The sequence below is a fragment of the Arvicanthis niloticus genome, chromosome 5 (assembly GCF_011762505.2).
Source record: "Arvicanthis niloticus isolate mArvNil1 chromosome 5, mArvNil1.pat.X, whole genome shotgun sequence".
NCBI classification, from domain to species: Eukaryota; Metazoa; Chordata; class Mammalia; order Rodentia; family Muridae; genus Arvicanthis; species Arvicanthis niloticus.
Genome location: NC_047662.1, coordinates 36,811,125 through 36,833,366, shown reverse-complemented (window position 1 = coordinate 36,833,366; position 22,242 = coordinate 36,811,125). Strand labels below are relative to the sequence as shown.

The window sequence follows — 22,242 nt, the reverse complement described above, 5'->3', positions numbered from 1 at the left end:
CATAAAAAAGAATACTTTATGCCACATCCCATCACCCAGACAAATAATTACGAGTCCATGTTATAAAAGCTTCAGCTCAAAAACCTGCTTAACCTTTCTCTGGTACAGAGAAGCCAAGAACTGTGATTCTCTGTGTTAAGTGCTTTAGGGGAATACTTTTGAAAACAGCAGAAAGCCTTCTCCAAAGTCATAAACAGACAAGTTGGTTCACTATTCTTTCACGAGGCTATTGCTGTTCTTTGACAAATATTTTGAAGCCAACTTATGTGTCCTAATACATACCAAGGAGCCTGTTACTATTTGCTATTGACTGATACTTCAGACTCAAACGGTGCCTAGTTCTTTCTGTCAATCAACTGGCCTAGGGAAGAGCCTTTATAAGAGATGTACATATGGAAATGAAAAAAATGTTTTGTGGGAGTTGGTTTTCTCCTTCTACCACATGGGTTCTGGAGACTGAACTCATGTTGTCAGGTTTGGCAGCAAGTACCATAACCTTCTGAGCCATTTTGCTTGTCCTAAAGAATTTTTTCTTTGGAGCTTGGTGGTATATCCTCAAGTTGAATTTGAATAAAAACATATTTGCTACTATTCACTAAATACTTTTTAGATTTTTAAATGTATTTTCATGTGTATAGGCATTTTGCCTGCACATGTCTGTGCACCCTAGGAGTACAGTGCCCAGGAAGGCCAGAAGAGGGCATCAGCTTCCCTGGGACTGGAATCATTGATGCTGAGAGAAGTCATATGGGTGTTGGGAATTGAATCTTGTTTTTCTAGAAGGGCAGCCAGTCCTATTGAACACTAGGCCATATCTCTAGCCGTGACATACAGAATCTCAAAACATCAACAATGTAGGATCTTTAGAAGTTAAGCTCCAATTATAGTTTGCATAAATTTATCTACTTCTTCAAGGTCTTAGTAATAGCAGGGGATAGATTAAAAAAAAGAGAAAACAGGAAGAGATCTTGGCAGGATTCTTCATTTTCAAGTCTTTGTTTTTCTACCATGTACAAGGGAAGAGCTAGAGGTTCCATGTCACATGCAACTTCAAGCTACTCAGACAGCCAGCTCATGCAAATTAGAACTTTACTGAAACTCAGTCTCTGACGCAAAACAGTGTCCAGAAGGGAGCTAAAACATGATGTTCTTTCTTACCTCTTTGATGGGTCCTAGGTGATCTACAAGAAAGCCACTCAAGTCCAGGAAAAAAGCTGGGCAAAGATTAGTCAAGTATAACTCAGGGATGGATTTCCTATGACCTTATCAAATTCGTTTTTTCACAGGTGATTTTCAATCTTTAGATCAGTGATACTCAACCTGTGGGGCTGTGACCCCTTTCAGAGTTGAACAACCTTTTCACAGGAGGCTCACTAAAGAACATTGGAAAGCACTGGTATTTACATTATCATTCATAACAGTAGTAAAATTACAGTTATGAAGAAGCAATAATAACTTTATGGCTGAAGGTTACCACAATCTGAGAAACTATATTAAAAGGCCACAGCATTATGGTTGAAAACCACTGATTTAGATGAAAAAATAAACTACTGGTAGGATAGCTACTTCTCAGTATATACTGAAGGGCAGGGACCAAAGTCAGTATGAAATGCAATCACTGGATATCTGTTTCCTCTGCACACCTCACTGGAACTATGTGAGTCTAAGGGTGACTTGTCCCTAGGCTTGAAAGCTTGGAAATTATTCAGCAAATACTGCCTCCAACATATGAGTTCCGAATCTCAGTTCCAACAGGAGTATTGAAATCCCATATGCCCTTTTTTACTAGAAAGGCTCAATTTTCAAAACCACATTCAGAAAAGAAGCCATCACAAACAGTTCTCCATCAAACACAGAGACCACATGCTATACTGACTGCCATGCAAAGCAGTAGCCCAGCCCATTGCCCATCACACCCGTTATTACCTGTCTGCTCTGTGGCCATGGCTGTAGTGAAAAGATATACATCATGAGAACCAAAGTGAACCAGTATGAGCAATTCCACCCCCAGTATTTTGTATAGCTTGGCAGAGACAAACATTTTGTTCAAGAATATGTGGCAGTTTGAAGTAGAATTGTATGACAGATGGTCTATCCTCACCATTCAATTATATCTGTCTTTTCTGTGATATGATACAAATCTGATCCTGAAGGGATCCTTAGTCTACACACCTGGTCATTTTTCTTATATGTTCTGCAGAAGGATAGCTAGGGGACTCATATCCCACAACTACAACTCAAATGTCATAGTCCCAGTCCAGACATGTTTGGGTCACATTGTTTAATATCAAGCTTCAAAGCCCTTTGGCTATCCCTATGTCAAATATAAATGAAGCAGTTACAAGGGTATCAATAATACCTTCCATTCCATCTGCTTAGAATACTCTCTATGTTTTCATCCATGGGTTCAATGCAATAGCTACTTCTTAGCCTTCAGAGGCGTCTTATGAATGTACCCAGTGGGAAGCCTGTTTCTATTCTTTCATACAGTATCATGTTCCTTCCCCTTAAGATATTCATCAGCCTTCCTGGGCCCCTTTATCAGAGTTGAGGATGGAACCAGGTTCTTCTGAGCTAAACTTCCAGCCTCCAGTTTATAATTATGGATTCTTTTGTGTCTTCATTTACTGTGTTATGTGAACCACTCATTGGACTAATAAGCACTGAGGGTTTATTATTTACCAGGATGCTGTTCTCAACACATCTAAGGTATTTCTAATTAAAATATGATTTGACTCTAGTTCAGGCAAGACAGAAAACATGAAAGCAAAAGATTATACACTGGAAAGCACTACAGATGGAATGAGATGACTTTATAAAAAATGTTCAGACTGTGGTTAGAAAAGGTCTAAGGAGATAACAATATGAGATATGAATGATAAGAATGAATCCACTAAGTGAAGGTCTAGAGAACAATTTCCTTATACCAGGACAAGTGAATAAGTCTGTAGTAAGGCCAAAAAGCTCAATGTATTTCCACTGTGTTACCATGGAATACCTAAGCACCCAGGGAGCCTGACTCAAAATTTCTTAGTAAGTATTTATTAAATGAATAAGAAATGACCCAAAGCTACCTGGGTGGATCTGATAACGGGTCTCACTGTTCCAGCTCATAATTTGATATTAAGTTCACATACAGGCCACAATTATCAATTAAGCACAAACTTACAATATGATCCTACCAAAACACTTGATTAACCAGATAGAAGTTATATGGGCCATGTGCGTTCACAGAACAAACCCACATGAGATTTCTTCTGATTAAGCTGACTACTAAGTGAGGAGAAGCAGCAACATTAGCCATCAAGCCCTTCCTCACTTGTCCTTCTCAGCCACACAGAACTCTAGGGAGAAATGGGATGCATCCTTTCTCAGTTGAAATGTGTTAGTTAGTGCTTGTTCTAACAGTTTCTTTTGTTTCTGCTTTATTTTTTTGTTTTTATTATTTTATCTTAATTGTTTTGAGACAGAATCCCATGTAGCCCATCTAGATTGTCTTCAAATTTAGTATGTAGCAGAGGATGGTTTCAACTTCTTTTCCTCTTGCTCCAACCTCCCAAATATTGTGACTACAGGTGCGAGTCATTATACCTCATGTATGTGATAGTTTGTGCATGCATATTAGACAAGCCCTCTACCAATGTAGGGTTTCTCTGTGTAACCCTGGCTGTCCTGGAGCTGGCTCTCTGTAGACCAGACTTGCCTCAAACTGAAGAACTCCACCTGCCTCTGCCTGCTGAGTGCTGGGAATAAAGGCATGCACCACCACTATCACTTACCAGAGAAAGAAGTCTTAATATTAGAACTGCTCTTATTTCAAGATATATTGTATTCTTTGGCCATTGACAGTAACAAAGCTGGAGCTTTATTACTATTTATTTTAAATGGGTTTTCCCATTTAAAACTAAGGACATCTCTACCTCAAAACTAAACAAGCAAACAACCCCTAAATTAAAACAAAAGCTCCACAAACTTGAACTTTGGCTAAGAGAGAGTTCTGAAGTTTGGCTAAGAGAGAGTTCTGGAGTTGTGAAAAGAAACCATTATGTGTAGAAAGCCTTAGCAAAAGGTTTGAGACACTGTCAGGATGGATTTCGCCAGAGGCCACTTAATGTGCTCTAGGCATGGGTGGAACTGTCAGGTCTGCTGGGAGAGGCCAAAATCTACACTATCGCTTTCAGACAGGAGAGAAGTGGGACTTAACAAATCCTTCCAAGCTCAGCTAATTTTAAGTGAAGATCCTATAGTCTTTCTATACCTATACTTGGGACCCCCCTAGCTGAAAGCTGGGATTTGTATTCCTAGCATTTGGGAGGCAGAGACAGGGAAAATCTCTGAATAGGGCTATATACATAATGTTACTGTACACTGGGTAAAGATTATCTTTGTATCATTCAAATAATGATTTCTGTGCCCCCACATCTAGTTGCAATCCTTATTCTGAGAATCTCCTGTCTCAATGTTGTGTAATCATTGATAACTAATTCCCTGATTGGTCAATAAAGGGCTGATCAGCCAATGACTGAGCAGCAGAGAGAATAGGGCTGGACTTCTTCTCAGCCAGGGGACAGGGAGGAAAGAGAGGAAGTAGGGAATTGCAGCAGGTAGAGTCCTGGAGACACCATGAGAAATGGCCTGGAGCACAGAGAGCCAGATCAGTACTAAAATGAAAGTATGGTTGGAATTTTGACTGAGAGGTAGCCAGGTTAGTTTAGAGGATCAGTGTAGAGTAATACTGATCAGTTGCTGTGACCTTTAAAGCTTGTTAGATAAGTAATATAGTCCAGTCTCAATCTGGGAGCTAGCTGGGTGAAGGAGACAACTTCGAGAAACACATTAAAAAGCCACTAACATAGGGCAGCCTGTATAGTCTACATAGCCAGGGCTACATAATGAGACCATGTTTAAAAACAAACAAACAAACAAACAAACAAACAAAAGAAACAACAAGAAGTATAAAAAACTCCAACAACAGCTGAGAATAAAGTGATGTCAGGCCCTTTCAGCTTCGTGGAAATACTTGAGATACAAGGCAAGAATGTTACTCTGGATTCTTCCTGGAACACTTTCTCTTCTATAACCTGAGGATAACTATCAGTTACAGTATAGTGCTGTGGAATATATTCTTAGGCACCAATGTCTTGTATTTAGGATTATAAAATAAATGAATCTACTATCTTTTTGTTCAGCTGCAATGCAGTCACTTAGAAAAACTTGAACAAGATACTTATCATCTGGGAGAGGACAGAAAGGAAGGCATTTTAATGACAGGTAGTCCAAGACAACCCAGTCCACATGAAAGAGTATTGACTTGAAAGAAGAATTCAGACATCTACCAAGCACACATATCAGCCAGGTGGCAGTCGTGCAATGCCTTTAATCTCATCACTCTGTTCTCTGAGTTCAAGATCAGCCCTGTCTACAGAGTGAGTTCCAGGACCTCCAGGGCTACACAGAGATAAAACAAGACAAGACAAAACAAAACAAGTCAAAACAGCACAGAAGAGGTTCTCAGGCAACTTACCTACGGGCAGGAACAAAGGAAAAGTGAGCAGGAGCATTTGGAGAGAAATTCCGGGGGCTGTCCAAGGGACTGTTACCTGTGATGGAGAAAGGAAAAGAAACCTCTTTGAGGTTTGATTTGGGAATGAGGGGTAAGGGTCGGGTGAACTGGTGTGGCTTTCTGGTAAGAAACCTTTCTCTCTTATTAATCTAGTATATCTGATTATTTTCTCAGGCCAGCCCTCAGCCTAAGAGTCTTTATAAAAGCTTGACAACCCAGAAATTTTATCTTTTGCTCTCAAGGTACCTGTGACAATCTATACCTCTTGGACATCCATTCTAGACACAGCAGTGATTCACATGCTTCCTGCCCTCTCAGGAACAGATCAAGTTACAGTATTTCAGAGGCTTACAGATTTTCCTAAAGACAACAGAATGCCTAATCTAAAAGTTACTTGTACAAGTATCTTCACACACTTCATCCAAGGGACTAAACAGAAATGTGCATACTTTAAGGGTAAAGTTCTTTGGCAGAAATTCAGGATAGAAGTACACCATAAAATGCCTTATAGTATAAACTCTGAGGTCTATAAAGCATGGTCAACCTCCTCAATTACCATTTTCTCAATTAATTTTCATGTATACTAGTCACTTTTGAGATAGAAGCCCAGGCTGTTTTTGAACTCTTACTCTTGCCTCAGACTGGGATTCAATCATAACCTAACGCTTTGATTTTTGAAATGAGTATGTGTGTCTTACAAAGATGTCTGGAGCTTCAATGATCCTCCTGTCACAGCCTTCCAAGTACCCGGGACTATGGATTATTACCCAGTCAGGTAAGATATGCAAATTTCAAACAAATAATATATCATGTCAGAGGATCCCAAGAAATAATGCAGACTGACAAGAGAATCTAATCAAATTACAGACACATGAAGCAACGCCACTGAAGGAGTGGAGGAAAAACTGTTGACATAAACTTTAGAAACGGAGTCTGTAAGATTAAAGGAAAAAGAAAGACGGCCCTCCAATATCAAAGCTGTTACTCAGGTCTTAGTTTCTAATACTATCCTCCCCTCCAAAAACATTCCTCAAGTTTCTTGAAGAAATGACTGACTCTAAGACTGACTGATGTAAGATGTACCAATGAGCAGGGAGCATTTGATGGTGTGAGAAGGCAAGGAAGCTGCAAATAACCCAAAGCACAAACAGAGACAAACAGCACTGATGGGAGATGTCACAGAACAGGGATCAAATGGAGGGACTTCCTTTCAATGGCCAAAGCTACAACTTAAACAGACAAATAAATAAGATTCAAACTAGAAGATAAATATCTATTAGTCCATACTAATAAATTAAAAATGAGGCGATGAATATACAGACAACTTAAACAATACTACCAACCAATTTCTACCAACCAATTTCACCTAATTGACATTGAATGCTGCAATACAATAGTAGACTTTATGTTTTTTTCAATGACACGAGAAATTTACTAAAGAATATCATATTCAAGGCCATAATAAAATCAAATACATTTTAAAGAATTTAAATCATATAAAATATTTTGACCATGAAATTTAATGATAAATTAGTAAAAGAAGCAATAAGAGAAATCTCTGGGATTTGTTTTTGTTTGAGACAGTTTGTCTGTTTAGCCCTGGTTGTCCTGGAACTCACTCTGTAGACCAGGCTGCCCTCAAACTCAAAGATCCACCTGCCACTGCCTCCTGAATGCATGAGCCACCAGAGCTGGCTGGGATTTGTTTTTGATGAATTTAATTAGTAAGAGGGCATATAGTATGTAATATAGTTGGGAATGGGGGGAAGGGGGACTGTGAAAGATTATGGCAAAACAAAACAAAACCTTCTATAAGGCAAGGGGATATAATGATGGGTTCCTCCAGCCTGGTAGTCTAGGAGTTTATAAACATTTCTCTGATGATCCAGGTTCCAATAGTCTTCCCAAAGCTATTTTGACCCCAACTCTGAGAAAAAGCGTAAAGAACTTAGTGTAGATCTCACAGAAAGGTTAAGAGCGATTCTCCCTCTCTCTCCCCTCTCCTTCTCTCTCTATGCAAGTGTCCTTTCTCTCTTTCTCTTCCTCCCCTCCTACCCCTCAATTCCCCTGGCCTCTGTTCTTGGAGCCAGTTAACTCCCCTGTCCAAGAGCAACTTCAAGAAGACTTTCATTTTCCCAACCTTGGAGTAGAGGATCCTAACTTGGAGTAGGGGGGTCCTTTAGACTACCTGTGTTTCTAACTGACTGACCCCAAACTTGTTAAGTCCCCATAGTTCCCTTTAAGGATTTAATAATTCACTAGACCAACTCAAGAAAGCAATACATTCATTCTAGTTGTACTATAATCTATACTAGGGGAGGGTAAGGTCTGTGAGAGAAATCAGAGCTGCTGTGCCTGCGCTGTGGAATAAGGGCGAGTCTATGAGCACACAAATGTGTTTACAAATCAGGAATCTCTACCAAGCTTGTGTGTCCAGAGTCTGTTAGTTTTAAATTGGGATTTTATTATATAGGTGAACTCAGTCTTGAGGTCCAGTCTCTTTACTGGAGATCAGGTTGGCTCAAAGTTTCAACCCTGTAACTACATGGTGATCAGCCATCAGCCTGAAACTACCTTTTGTTAAAGTGATGAGTCACTTTAATAAAACCACCATTCCTGTGCCAAGAATTAATTTTGGTATAATTACAGATGTCAAAAGTCTAAGAGAATATTTGTATACCTTCCTTTATTGCAATGTTCTATTTTTCAAATACTTATTTTACTTTAAAAAATTTAAAAGGTTGTAAATATTTTGAAGTTTACAACAGAATAAAACCAGCAATAATTTAAATTAGACTTATTTGGGGGAAGATTAACATGTTAGAACAATAATGTTTTAAAGAAAAAAAAGAAAATGTAGCAGCACACAGAACAGGCTTTTTGGACTTTACTAAGCAATTTAGTGGATGGAAAGAGGGTTCAAAGACAAGTAATTCTAAGAAGTTATAATGAAATAACTATTACATAAAAAACAGAAGCACTCAGATGAACTTGAATCAGCTGTTTCCCTTACAGTTTGTTTATAAAAGAACACAATTATGTAGCAAGGCCCTGTGCAGAAAGTAGCAAGCGTAACAATGTTACCTTCCAAAGCCATCTACATAATCATTCCCAATAAATCCCTTTTCCTCCTCACTAAAGGTCAACATTATCCTGATTTAAAAAAATTTCCTCACTTTAGCTTTACTAAGTACTAAACATCTACAGAGTAAGTTCCAGGAAGCCTGGACTACAAAAGGAGACCCTGCCTCAAAAAAAAAAAAAAAAAAAGGGTGGGGTGCATTCTAATCATCTTATTATAAAAGTCACTCTTTTAAAATCTGCCTGCTTTGACATTCTTGAATCCTCTCTACCTCTGGCAGCCTCTAGGCTTTCTGTTCCTACAGAATGCCTTTTCTAGACATGTCAAAGAAATGGAATTGCAGAAGTGGCCTTTTGTGTTTTAGTCAGTCCACTTTGCAACTTTATGTAAGAAAATGCCAATCTTTTGGCAAAATGGTTCTACCAATTCATACTCCTCCCATTAGGGCTATTGTGCCCTCTTCCCACATGACCACTCAGTAAGCCATCATTGGTGGTCAAAGAAGAGAGTATTTATTTTTGTGACTTTAATTTTGCAATTACTAATGAAACTATCTTTTTATGCATGCCTTTAGCTATTTTTCAATCATACTATTATTTACAAGTGTTCCTTAAGTGTTCTGAATCTAGAGTCCTTTGTCACATGTGTCACAATTATCTTCTATTTCATTGCCTTTTGACTGTCTTTGAAGTATGTTTTGATAGCTACAAATTCTGAATTTTCAAACAGTCAAATTATCAATCTTTTTATATTCAGGTCCCAAAGAAAGGTGGGACAAGTCTCACTCAGTGCCTCTGACTCGCCCCAGTACCTGTCACTGGGTCCTACCCTAAACTTCTCTAGCATAGGGGCCGAGCTTCCATTTCCCGAGCTTCTGATTCCTGTATAATATAGCCATTTTGGCCACACATACTCTTGGTCCTCCTCTCTAGGCCTCTTGATCATATGTAGGCTCGAAGTTAGATGTGCATGTCTTCCTTAATTGCTTTCCAGTTCACTTATTCAAATAGGGTTTCTTGCTGAACCCGGCACTCATCAATTCCAGCTATACTAGCCAGCCAGGATCTACAGGAAGTGCTGGGAGTGCAGGGATTACAGGCAGGCTACAATGCCTGCTGGGCTTTTATGTGGGTTCTGGGGATCCAGAGGCTTGCCTGGAAAGTGGCTTATCCATTGAACCATCTCCTCAGATCTGAGTTTTAATGTTTCTTGATATGGATATTCAACTGTCCCAATACTGCTTAATGAAAACAATCTTTTTGTTTATACCTTTACAAGTAACTTTTGTCATAAGTGTCTATGTGGACTCTGAAAGAAGAGTCCTAAATCTATTCTTCCTATTAGTGTTCCTTGTCTCAATTAATGGCATCCTTACCCATTTATTACCCAAGCAGACAATAAGGAGATACTGCACTCTAGTTGCTTTAGCCATTTATGCGTTTCCTGTGTTCATATATTCTCCACTTCTAATAACCTCTTATACCTAGATAATGGCAATGGTCTTCCAACTGCCAGCTGTGACAATCCTTTTAGTAACTTTGATATTTTTAATCAGATAATTATATACTTGTGGCAAAAATGTAGCAAGCTGAAAAGAAGTGACAGGTTTTTTTTCTTTTTAACAAAATAGTTTGTGTGTATGTGCACACATCTACAGAGGCCACAAGAGGGCACTGCATCCTTTGCAACTGGAATTACAGGCCTTGTGAGTCACTGAATGAGTGTGGTGGGACCTGAACTCCAGTCCTCTCCTACGGATTGAACAGCAATGGCTCTTAACTAGTACAACCCATCTCGCTAAGTCCCCAAAAGTATTTCTTTTATTTTTTTTGCTAATATGGTAAATGTCCACTTTTAGGATTATGTAGTTCTAATTTTTCTAGACTTTTCTTTGCATTATTAAACCTATTTTCTATATTGTTCTAGAAAAAAATTTAAGCCTTAAAGAACACTCACGTTTTAGATTCAGAAAAAATTTTTAGAAAATTTCATAAACTCTTCTTTGAGGAAAATGAACATAGATATGAGTGTAAAACTGCAATACAAGCTTAGAGTTACAAACCTCATAAAAACATCCACAGGCCACAGATCTTAGGTAAAAGAACGACACAAAAAATTAGTATCTTAACTCTTTATAAAACGTACAGCCCTCCCATAATTTAGCTTAGCCTCTTAACCAGATTCAATTAGCAATTCAATTATAATCTGGAAACATACACCATGAAGGCTTGCATTTTTATTTCCTAACTATAACATGCTATTCTATACTTACAGATAAGTTACCTTTGCTTAAACTTATCTCTGAAACACCTTGCTTATTACACAACTATCGTAGAAGGCATCACCTTACTTTCTGATAGCACATTAAGTGACCATGGGTCTAATACATCTTATGATGTCATGTTAGACCTTGTCTGTCACTTGTGGCAGCTTCCTCTGCAGCTCTCCTCTCATATATCCCTTCTGACATGGGACCTGCATACCTTGCTAGCTTTCCATTTTCTCTTTCAGGCATTCTCTCTCCTTTGACATAAAAATACCCAGGTCTGAAATCATGTCATCAGAAATGACTCCTTTTGAAGTCATCAGAACATACTATACACACTTTTCCATACCCTTCAGTAAAAACTGTCATTCTTGAATTTCTGACATTCTTTTTATCATGGCTTTTGACAAGAGTGATCTCACTGTCCTCACAATCTTTCAACATCCCAGCCTTGAGAAGTTTCTGGAGAATGTCACACAATGAGGCTGCCCAGTTTCATATTACCCTATGATCCACTGATCCCACTGACTCTGCATAAAAAAAAATCAGACCACAGTTTTACTGTATTTACTCTCACATTCGTTTAAGACACTATTTTATAGTTTACCCTCTGTCCTCAGGCTCTCAGATAATTATCTCACTTCTAACTTCAGATAGGGAGCAGAAGTAATCAGAAAATACCCCAAATAAGCTGTCATTACTGTAATGTGGGTGTTCTATTCCCACCCTCTCTATTACTGCAAAAGTACATATAACTGGGTTCCTGTTAAGGCCAAGCTTCTGCTTACGTACTAGATCTCATGTCGTCTCAGTCACACAAGGACTGTGGGAGACATTGCCCTTTTTCATGAATGGCCAAATTTTTCACTACATGGAATGACTTCTATCAGAGTACAATAAATTTCATTTCTAACTTATTCTCCTCTTGTGCAAGAGAACTAACCTAGGGTCTTATTTACACCTGGCAAGGGATTTAAACCTCTGAGTTATTGCTTCCTACTTTTTTTTTAAAAAGAGCTGTCAACAGAACTTTATTCATAGAAACTGGGCAGTCTGACTTGATGGAGCCATGACCCGTGAGGCCTAGCCCCTTGTTTGGACACTAGTGAAAAGTGCAGAATGCCCTCTCCACTGCCGGAGAGAGCCCAGGAGGAATGCTATGTTCTATGCCATGTAGGGAATGAGTAGACATCTGGTTGTTCCTTCTGAGGCTCCCCATGGAGCTGGCGTGCCTGAGGGTAAATGGTCCCAAAGTTAGGTGTAGCTGCACCCCTGTACCCAGGGATAAACTCCTGACCCCAGGTTCTGGTCAAGTTGGGAGTCTTTAAAAGACAATGACAAGCAGAAGTAGCCCTAAGGGCACCTGCGGGTCTCTACTCCCAGATCCACCAGGACAGAGGCTCTGGCTGAACATTAAAGATTCAAAATCATTCCAAACCAAGAAAAAAAAAAAAGAGAGAAAAAAAATCAAGATCACTCCAAGGCCCATGAGTTGCCAAAATCCTCAAATGACACTGATGTGGCATGGCCTAGGGGGAGAGGACCAAAAACTCCAACAAAAAAGCCAGAAGCAGAGAAGGACAGCCCTAGAGGCAGGCATCTGGGTGGGCCCTGACAGGTGCAGCAGAGCCCACCACACAGTCTCAGGACCCTTGCATAGTGACATACTCACCACCCTTAGCATCTCAGGGCCCCATACAGGGTTTAGAGAAAGTGTTACTCTGTCCTACCCAGACTGGAATCTTCCAGAGTACTCCAGCTACATGTCCTGGATATATGGCATGAGGCTTGGCAGAGTCACTTTCAGGGCACAGACGACTCAGGCCAGAACCCAGAGGCAAAATGTTGATGCTGTCCTGGTGTGTAGAGCGCAAAGGATGGGCAGGCAGGGAGGGAGTCTTCAGAGGTAGACATTGAGGGTCTGCAGGATGCTGTGGCGGCAGAGCGGGCAGTTGTGGTGGTAAACAGGGTGACCCATGAGGATCTTGGTGCAAGCCTGGCACAGGCACAGGTGCTGGCAAGGCAGAAGCAGTACCGTCTTGCTCTGGTCCTGGCAAATCACACACTTCTTCCGCTCTTCTTGCTCCTTCAGCAACTTCCATGGGTCTTGCCCAGATGTAGGCTCCTCCTCATTGAGTCTCTCACAGCCTCTAGTAGATGCCGCTCTCATGACCTCTTTTGCTTCAGGAACAGTGTCCTGTGGATCCTGGCTGAGAACACCCTCCTGGGGCCACCTTGGGGGCTCCTAGTGCTCCTCCCTGATTTGGCCAGCTGGCCAGTTGTAGGCTTCGACTCCAGACTCTGCGCCAAGCCTCTAGACCTAGTAGAAGGTGAAACAGCCGTACAATATCCTCTGGAAGCTGCTGGTAGGATGGGTGGGCGTGAAGCTGAATGAGAGCTCTGGTGGCCAGCCTCAAGGTTTGTTCTGGATGCAACACAATCAAAATCACTGCTAGTACAAAAGCCAGCAACACCAAACCAGTGAGGTGGAAAAGCACACAGCTGGCAAGGAGGAGGACAGCGGAGGCCAACAACTCCAGTACTAGTTGACAGGGGATCCACAGGAGAATGACCATGGCCAGAGCACTGCTGGAAATGTGGGCAAGGAAAGCAGCCACCACATCTCTCATCCTCCAAAGAGGCCCTGTCACAGCATCCCACAGGGCCAGCACCAGGGAGAAGTTCTGAGTGTCAATGAGGCAGACGGTGACCAGAATGTTGATCACATAGGCCACCAGGCTCATGGCAATAGCACAGATGTCACAGGCCTGGCGCAGCAAAGCATGACCATTGGAGACTATGTTCAGGATGCCCCTGTTCAGTAATTCCAGGCTCCTCAGAACTCCATGAGAGGCCAGGTACCCCAGTAGCTTTAAGCTCTCCAAGCCAGAGCAGCAGCTATAGAGAAGAGTACACAAGGCCTGCAAGCTCTGAAAGTAAATCAGACCACTGCTTCCACGACAGCCACCAAAGAAAGCAGGAATTCTCGACCCAAGTGCAGAAGACTAGTCAGTACCATGTGTGGCAGATTGTAGATGAAAGCCAAAAGCCAGTCCAAGGTAGCCAGGAGGGAGGACACGAGCAGGAAGTTGAGATCCAACACCAAGGTCAGCAAGTCCAGCACCAGGCCCACACCATTTATCACCAGGTAGACAGCCTCCGTGATAGGGGCTGTGGAGTTCAGGACAAAAGGAGGGCTGGCTCCTCAGAGAAGACGGTGTCAAGGTTGCTAATACTGTGGAGAGTTGAGTTAATTTGGAAGGGATGTGAACATCTCAACAAGGGAGAACCAAGGTCTACAGAAGTGGGTTGGAGGGAAGACTTTTACAAGAGGAAAAGGCATCCCAGTTTGGAAGGCGGAATGTACAGGTGCGACAAGGTGAAAGAAGCATCTCTAAAGTGACAGGGAGCCAGGATTGGAGGAAGTACATCAGCTTTAGAAGCCTGGAGCAGTACACAAGGCTGGGCAACAGGTCAGAGTGGGAGGAGACCAGGAAGGAAGGGACAGAATCAGGAAGGGCGGGGCCAGGGCCGGGTGGGGGTGGCTCAGGCTCATGGTCCAACCACTCAAGTGCTCCTGCCCCCACCTGGCCCTCCTGCTCATGGCGAGTGGCACCCTGCTTCCTAGTTTTTACAGTAATACTTCTACACTTACTGTTTTCTTTTTCTTTCTTTTTGACTGTCCAATCAGGCTGTGGCCACTAATCAAAGCAGCTACCAAACATCACCACATGGCTATATCCAAATGGTAGTCTTCAGACTTCATGTCACTAAGCTCCACTTGAAATACTTGTTCTTATTGCTGTTAGCTCCAAGACACTAGTGTTTCTCAGAATTCTTCCTCCTCTTCTTTTTGTGCTTTCCCTACTCTGATCTCTAAGAACTAGAATGTTCCACAGATTAGTCATGTACCTTTAGCCTTTTCAGTTTCTGCTCATTACTCCTAGGATCTCATCTAAACACACAGGTTTTTAATCTTCATAACTTCAATGTTTATATGTCTTCTATACTTATTCCATGTAATCAAGACAAACATACTCAATTGCTTACATAAATGCACAGATAGCATTTCACTATAAGGACCCAGCACTTCTAGATGGATCAGAGGTGGAGTTTCAGGAAAACAGAACTAGAATGATTAGAGCTAGTATCTACAAAGCACAAAGAAGAAAATTGAAACTATGGAGACAAAAGTTAAAGGCTTAAGGTACAAGAGGAGGGTAACTCACCACAAAGTTAGAAGTAGAAAAAAATCTGAATGGCATAAAACTGCAAAGCTGAAAATTATGAGCATATCAAAACAACCAACAGAGGAGTGGAACTGAAGAGAATACAGTAAGTCAAGTGCTACATGTTTTCACAAAATAAGAAGACAATCTGAGATAGTCAGAGAAGTTGAAGTTACAGGACAAACACTGTTTCCCAGAGTGAAGATAAAGAAGCAGATGCAGAAAATCTGAATTTATAGACTAGACTTTCATAAACAAAAACTTCCATGGGAGCCAGTGGAGGAAGTAGGAAGAGTAAGAAGGCCTGACTGCGATGGACAACTTGTACAAGGCTCAGAACAGGCTATTCTAAGAGGTAAGAATTACCGGATGATGTATGTTTTATTCAATATGCTTGGATGTTCTGGCTGCATAAATGTCTACATACCATGTGTGTTCCTCGTGACTGAGGAAGTCAGAAGAGGGCATAGGATCTCCTGAGACTGGTTACAGTTGTAAGCTGCTATGTATGTGCTGAGAACCAACCTAGGTCTTCTGTAAGAGCAGCCAACAACCTGAACCACTGAGTCACCTCTCTAATCATCTCTTTAAGTATTGGTAAATTTTATGCACAGGACAGCTACCAGATTCTCACAGTGAATATTTAAGAAAACCTTCATCTGATTTCAGAAGAAGAAGAGGAAGAAGGACCACTATGAAAAAGTCAAGATATTCTGTTATTAACGAAGCACACCTTCTGAAGAAACTACTATAATGTACTTAATCTATTGGAAAAGAAATACTCAACTCCTGCAACTTAGAATCTCCTGCACACATAATCTGTGGGAATTAAACTAAGACATGTTGATTTATAGCCCAGCAACATAAGCCATCCAAAAACTTAGATTCAATTATATAACTAGAGAATACTTCTCTCCTCACCCTATCAAATTTACTGTGGTTAATTTGTGTAGTACATTATAGCCATCTACCAAACAAAAACATTATGAGCTAGGTGTGGTGGTGCACACCTTTAGTTCCAGCAGAAGCAGGTAGATCTCAGGCCACACTGGTCTGTGTAGGGAGTTCCAGACCTTCCAAGGTAACATAGTAAGACCTTGTCTCAACAACAACAACAAAAAAAGTTACAAGGCATACTAAAAGGCAAAAGAGGAAGGGAAAATATCCCTATGATTAATATTCTATGTGCCTGAATGAAAGAGTAGACAAGTATCCAAATGTTCACTCAAGAACATATGGGGAATTATGTAAGCAGATGGGTGCTAAAGAAGCAAAGGGAAAGCTAAAGATCAAAAGCACTGCACTAAAAGTCAAGAATACCGTACTGATAGACAGGATACATCTCAGGGAAGCATCGCTAACTTAAGGAGATGCCAACAGACATTTCAACAATTGAAAAGCAAAGGAGAAGTGGGGAGGAGGAGAGAGGAAAGGAGGAAAGCATTTGGGACCTAAGACAACCAGTAAAAGCTGTAGCAGACCTACAGCTGAGTAAGAGAAGAAACAGCAGGGACAGAAGAACATCTGAAACAATAAGAAATGAAAACCTTATGTGCTGGCAACATAGCTCAGTGGTTAAGAGTACTGGCTGCTCTTGCAGGGGACCCAGGTTCAAGCTCAGAACCCACATGGCAGCTCACACCTATGTGTATATCTAGTTCCAGAGGTCCAAACACCACCACACAGACACAGATGCAGCCAAAACACCAATAAACATAAAATAATAAATAAATAAATTCTTAAAAAACCCAAACTAATGTCTTATAAAAGCTATCAAGCAAAAAAAGGTCAGAAAACGTATATAACTAACCCCTCTCTCCAAACTCTACTTAGGCATATTGTGTACACATTATAGAAAATCATAGACAAAGAGGTTTTTTGAAGTCTTGGAAGAAGGTGGGAAGATATGCCTTCCCCACAGAGAAGCGGACAAGATTGCACTCTCACAGACAAAGGTGACAGTATGGTGAAATAGTGTAAGGGGAGGGAGAGAAGAAAGGAAAAAAAAGCACACTCTCAGAATTGTTTCTATATCTATGAGAATAGTCTTCAAGGGTAGAAGAGAAATACCTTTTCAAAAAATATTAGCAATTTAATACCACCAAATCTATTTTCATAGAAATAGTTAAAGAACAGTGTATAAAGACATTATATACATAAGAAACTGAATTCTACATAAAGAAAGCATTTAGCTTAGCATGTGGCTCAATTACCAGTGCTTGTTGAAAAAAAAAACAAAACAAAACAACACACTGCACGCAATTAATTTTTAATAAAAATTTATTATTATTTTTTGTGCACAAGTGTTTTTTTGTTGTTGAAGCAGTCACAATTTTTTTCCTTGTTTTAAATCAAATCATAATTTTTACTTTTTAACACAGGGGTTATAAACACAAAAATGCAGGATGTGGGGAAGGGGATGACACAGGAGCATAGGTGTTCAGGGGAGTACAGATATCTTTCAGAACAGGGTATCAGCTGGGTAAAGGTTTAGGGGACAGGTCACTATGACTCTGCCTATGATTCACTTGTCCTTATCTAAGTTGGTATTATCTGCCAAGGCTGCCTATTTACAAGGTCTATGACTACTCAGGTTGGTAGATTTCCATAAAAGCTGCCTGTTTACAATAGCTTATAGCCATCTGTTTCAGTGTTTTTCCACAGAGACCCAAGACTTTGTGTTAGCAGGCATGTATGTCAGGTCTACTGCTGATTTTAGGCTTATGGCTGATTTTAGGCTTATGGCTGATTTTAGGCCTTCAGTGTATAAGCAGGGCTGCTCCTGACATCTCCTCCCTTCTCCAAGTATAGAAGGGCTGTGGCGATTCTAATCTTGCCAAGGCCGGGATAGAAGCCTGACCTCCAATAATTAAAGGAGACCTTGTAATGGCTCCAGTCCTCCTGTCATTGTCCAGTGAGGCATGAAGGCCATACCTATCCCAATGTCATTTTTCCTGGAGAGGGGATACTTTTGACACCAATCCCTATGCAGTCAGACTTGTCCCTCAGGGAACCCAGAAACATATTTTTAACTTTTATTTATATTCCCTTGCAGTGCTTAGCCTCGCCGCCTAAGCAAGAATTCAGATCACCAGTCAGAGGGAGTTGTGGGTGGCCCCTCTCTACTTGGTCTAGGGGTGGAAGTCCCCTCTTTTAGGTTGGGTGGAGATGGGATTTGGGAACACCCTGGATAGAGTAACAACCTCATCTTGAGTCTCGTGTTCCTCCATAGCTAACTTATGATAATGTATCTGAATAGATTTTGCTATTAGATTATCTATCTGTTGTTTCACAAAGTTAGTCAGCCTATTTAAGGCCCAGGAAGCAAAGGAAATAAGCAAAAATAACCCAATTAATGGTCCAAAGATGGAAGGAAGTAGGGTTGACAATCATGGAGAGGTTGAAAACCAATTCTTGTACCAGCTCTCATCTTTCTCTTTCTCTTTCTCTGTCTTTTCTCAAGACCTTCTCTGGCCTTTTTCATGCTCTCTTTAATCATCCCTGTTTTGTCTATGTAAAAGCAACATTCTTTTTTAAGGGCTGTACACAGTCTAGAGCTGTACACAGTCTTTTCTATTGTAAAAGAGAAAATCAAGTTCAATAAAGTCATTTGCAATTTTTGGAGATTGCATCATACAGCGAAACAAGGGATTTCTTCAGATTAGTGTTGTCAATCTTTAGCTGTTTGATGTCCTTGCAAAAGGCCTATCGGAGGTCTGAGTAGTATAAGTCCGGAGGCCAGCATCAGGATTAGAACTCCTAACAGCAGATATCATGGGTGATTCATTTTTACCTGAGATACTGACCAGGTTAGAGCTCCTGGGAGCCCTGCTTCATCTGGGTTTTGTGAGGTTGGATGCAGAGCTGCCACCGGTGATCTGCTCAGTACACAAGCGTTTTTACCTGCCTGTATGCATGCATGTGTTCCACATAAATGCCTGGTGCTTGATGAAGCCAGAAGAGGATGTCAGATCCCCAAGAACCAGAGTTAGAGAGAGCTAGGAAGCAAATCTGGGTTCTCCTCTAGAACAGCAAGTGCTGTAACCCCAAGTCATCTCTCCAGCTTTAGTATGCCAAGTCTTAATGTGTATTTGCCAAATAACAAAGCATTAAAATGCATAAGGCAAAAATGAACACAATCAAGAGTGATAGAAGATGACATAATAGCTACACATTTTAATGTCCTTTCAAGAGAAATGGCAGATCTAGGAGGCAGAAAATTACTAAGAACTAATTAAGCTTATCATAGTAGTCATATGAATATGATGGACATTATAATGATTACATCTATATACCATATCATATGAAAAATTGATATAATTTTTCATATCATATGAAACATTTATCAAAATACTACATTCTTGACCAGAATATATATCTCGTCAGGTGGTGGTGGCTCACGCCTTTAATCCAGGCAGAGGCAGAGGCAGAGGCAGAGGCAGAGGCAGAGGCAGAGGCAGAGGCAGAGAGGCAGAGGCAGAGGCAGAGGCAGAGGCAGAGGAGGCAGAGGCAGAGGCAGAGGCAGAGGCAGAGGGGCAGAGGGGCAGAGGGGCAGAGGGGCAGAGGGGCAGAGGGGCAGAGGGGCAGAGGGGCAGAGGGGCAGAGGGGCAGAGGGGCAGAGGGGCAGAGGGGCAGAGGGGCAGAGGGGCAGAGGGGCAGAGGGGCAGAGGGGCAGAGGGGCAGAGGGGCAGAGGGGCAGAGGGGCAGAGGGGCAGAGGGGCAGAGGGGCAGAGGGGCAGAGGGGCAGAGGGGCAGAGGGGCAGAGGGGCAGAGGGGCAGAGGGGCAGAGGGGCAGAGGGGCAGAGGGGCAGAGGGGCAGAGGCAGAGGCAGAGGGGCAGAGGCAGAGGCAGAGGCGGCGGCAGAGGCGGCAGAGGAGGCAGAGGAGGCAGAGGAGGCAGAGGAGGCAGAGGCAGGCAGATTTCTGAGTTTGAGGCCAGCCTGGTCTACAGAGTGAGTTCCAGGACAGCCAAGGCTATACAGAGAAACCCTGTCTCGAAAAAACAAAAACAACAAACAAAACAAAACAAAAAGAATATATATCTCACCAAGCTTAAAAGAACAGAAATCATTCTATATCTGCTTAGAGCAAAATAAAGTTAGAAATCAATAAAGGAAAGATAGCTGAATAAATCTCAAAGTATTAATTATTATTACACACTAAAAACATTTGAAAATATTTTGAACAAAATAAAAATAAAAGCATCATTTATCAAAATTTGTGAAATGCAGATAAGTTAGTACTTGAGAGTATTAATGCATATACTAGAACAGATAATTTAACTCATTCTAAGTTTACACTTTTGAAACTAGGAAAAAAGCAAATTAAATTAACTTCAGGCAAAAGAAAATAAAATCTAGAGATATAATAAAATTAGAAACAAGAAAATAGAGAAAAATCAATATGTTCTAAAGCTGGTTTTTGAAAAGAAAAACCAATCTTCCCCTTGTCAAAGTAGTGGGAACAACAACACATAGATTACTAATATCAGAAATTAAGTGTTAGGCATCACTAAGGATCTCAGGAACTAAAATCATTAGTAAAGAAATACTATAAAATAATTCTATACCCACAAATCTCATAATACGATTAAAATGGATTAATTTTATAAAAAGATATAATTTGATAAAATTATTCATATAAAAATAGGTATATGGACAGGTCTCAATCTACCACAGAAATTGAATCAATAATTAATAACTTTTCAAGGCAGAAAGCACCAGTTTCAACTACACATTTCAAAAAATATTATACCTGTTCTACACAAGTTCTTCCAAAAGAAAGAAGGGGAAGGAATACATCCCAGCTCATTCTCAAGCCAGCATTTACCTTAATACTCAAATCAGACAAACAAAAACAAAAACCACAGACTGTTATCTTTCATGAATAGATACAAAAATTATTTACAATTATTGACAAGTTGAATTTAACAACGCTTAATTAAAAAGAACTAAACACCAAGACCAAGTGGGGCCTATCTTAGGGATGTAAGCTAGTTCAACACTTGAAGAAAATCAACAAAATAGGTATAGCTCTGTATGGTACTACAATGGGCAACATATGTCATCATAAATGTGTCTAATGTGTATCATTAGTAGTAAACTCAAGTACAAAACTACTGTTTGGGCAATAACAAAGTATCAGAGTAGGTTTACCCAAGTGCAACAAATGTACCATTCTGGTAGGGAATACTGACAATAGAAAACCTTAACATGTGTGGGGACAGAGTATGTATCTTGAGTTTTGCTATTAGCCTAAAACTAATCTAAAAAATAAGGATTACTTTTACACACACACACACACACACACACACACACATATATATATATGAATGACTAGGGGATATAATATGCAGAAGGCCCTGGGATTAAACCCAAATCTATCTATCTCCCTCTCTCCTTCTCCTCCATCCCCCCATACCCACACTTTCCAGAATGGCTAAGTACCTATTGAACCAATTTTACTAAAGCTACGTCTGTTTATAAAATATTTAACAGTCTAGGCTGAACAGTTAAGAGCATGTATTGTTCTTCCACAACCAAAGTTCAGTTCAGAACACTGTGAGGGGGAGGGGAGGGTGAGAGCGCCTCTAAATCCAGCTACAGTGGGAATCCAACAGCTTTGGCCTTCATGCGCACCTGTACTTATATGCACATACTTAGATACATAACTTAAATAAGAAAAAGATACTTAATACTAAATTGGTCTGTATAGAATTTATTTAGTTAATTTCAAATTAACAGATATTTTATTATTCAAGAGATTCAAGTCTTAAGAGCAAAGCAAATAGGACTTAGAAATTTCAGCTGTATAATATTTGACAATTTAACAAATGTCAAGTTTGATATGTATGGAACAACCAGTGCTGCTTCTGAACAGCTGGTTAAGTATAGTCTACATTCAATCACAAAATGTGCTTCATGCCAATTCTTCTTCTCTGAATTTTCTGCCATCGTTTGTTGAAAGATGATTATGAAAACATTTATGAACTACTAGGCATGTTATAAATACTAACTCCTGGAGTTAAATTAAAGATTCAGGCAGGCAGAAAAGACTATGTAGTATTCTCAATCAAAATCACTTGAGTAAGCAAGACTTAGTCC

General features: G+C 40.5%; 1 protein-coding gene and 1 pseudogene across 6 annotated transcripts in view; both read right to left on the bottom strand.

Moving 5' to 3' along the window:
- Mast2 (microtubule associated serine/threonine kinase 2) overlaps positions 1-22,242 on the bottom strand; it is a 161,667-nt gene that overhangs the window by 26,978 nt on the left and 112,447 nt on the right. For 3 of the 6 annotated variants that reach the window (XM_034501899.2, XM_034501900.2, XM_076934398.1), the window contains 2 exons: positions 5,525-5,600; positions 1,927-1,947 (listed from right to left, as the gene is read on the bottom strand). In XM_034501899.2, coding sequence (XP_034357790.1) covers positions 1,927-1,947; positions 5,525-5,600 — 97 coding nt within the window. Of the gene's footprint in view, positions 1-1,158; positions 1,881-1,926; positions 1,948-5,524; positions 5,601-22,242 lie in introns of those variants that run through there. The other 3 variants (XM_034501901.2, XM_034501902.2, XM_076934399.1) reach the window with 2 other exon arrangements.
- Positions 12,812-22,092, bottom strand: LOC117708348 (E3 ubiquitin-protein ligase RNF26-like; annotated as a pseudogene).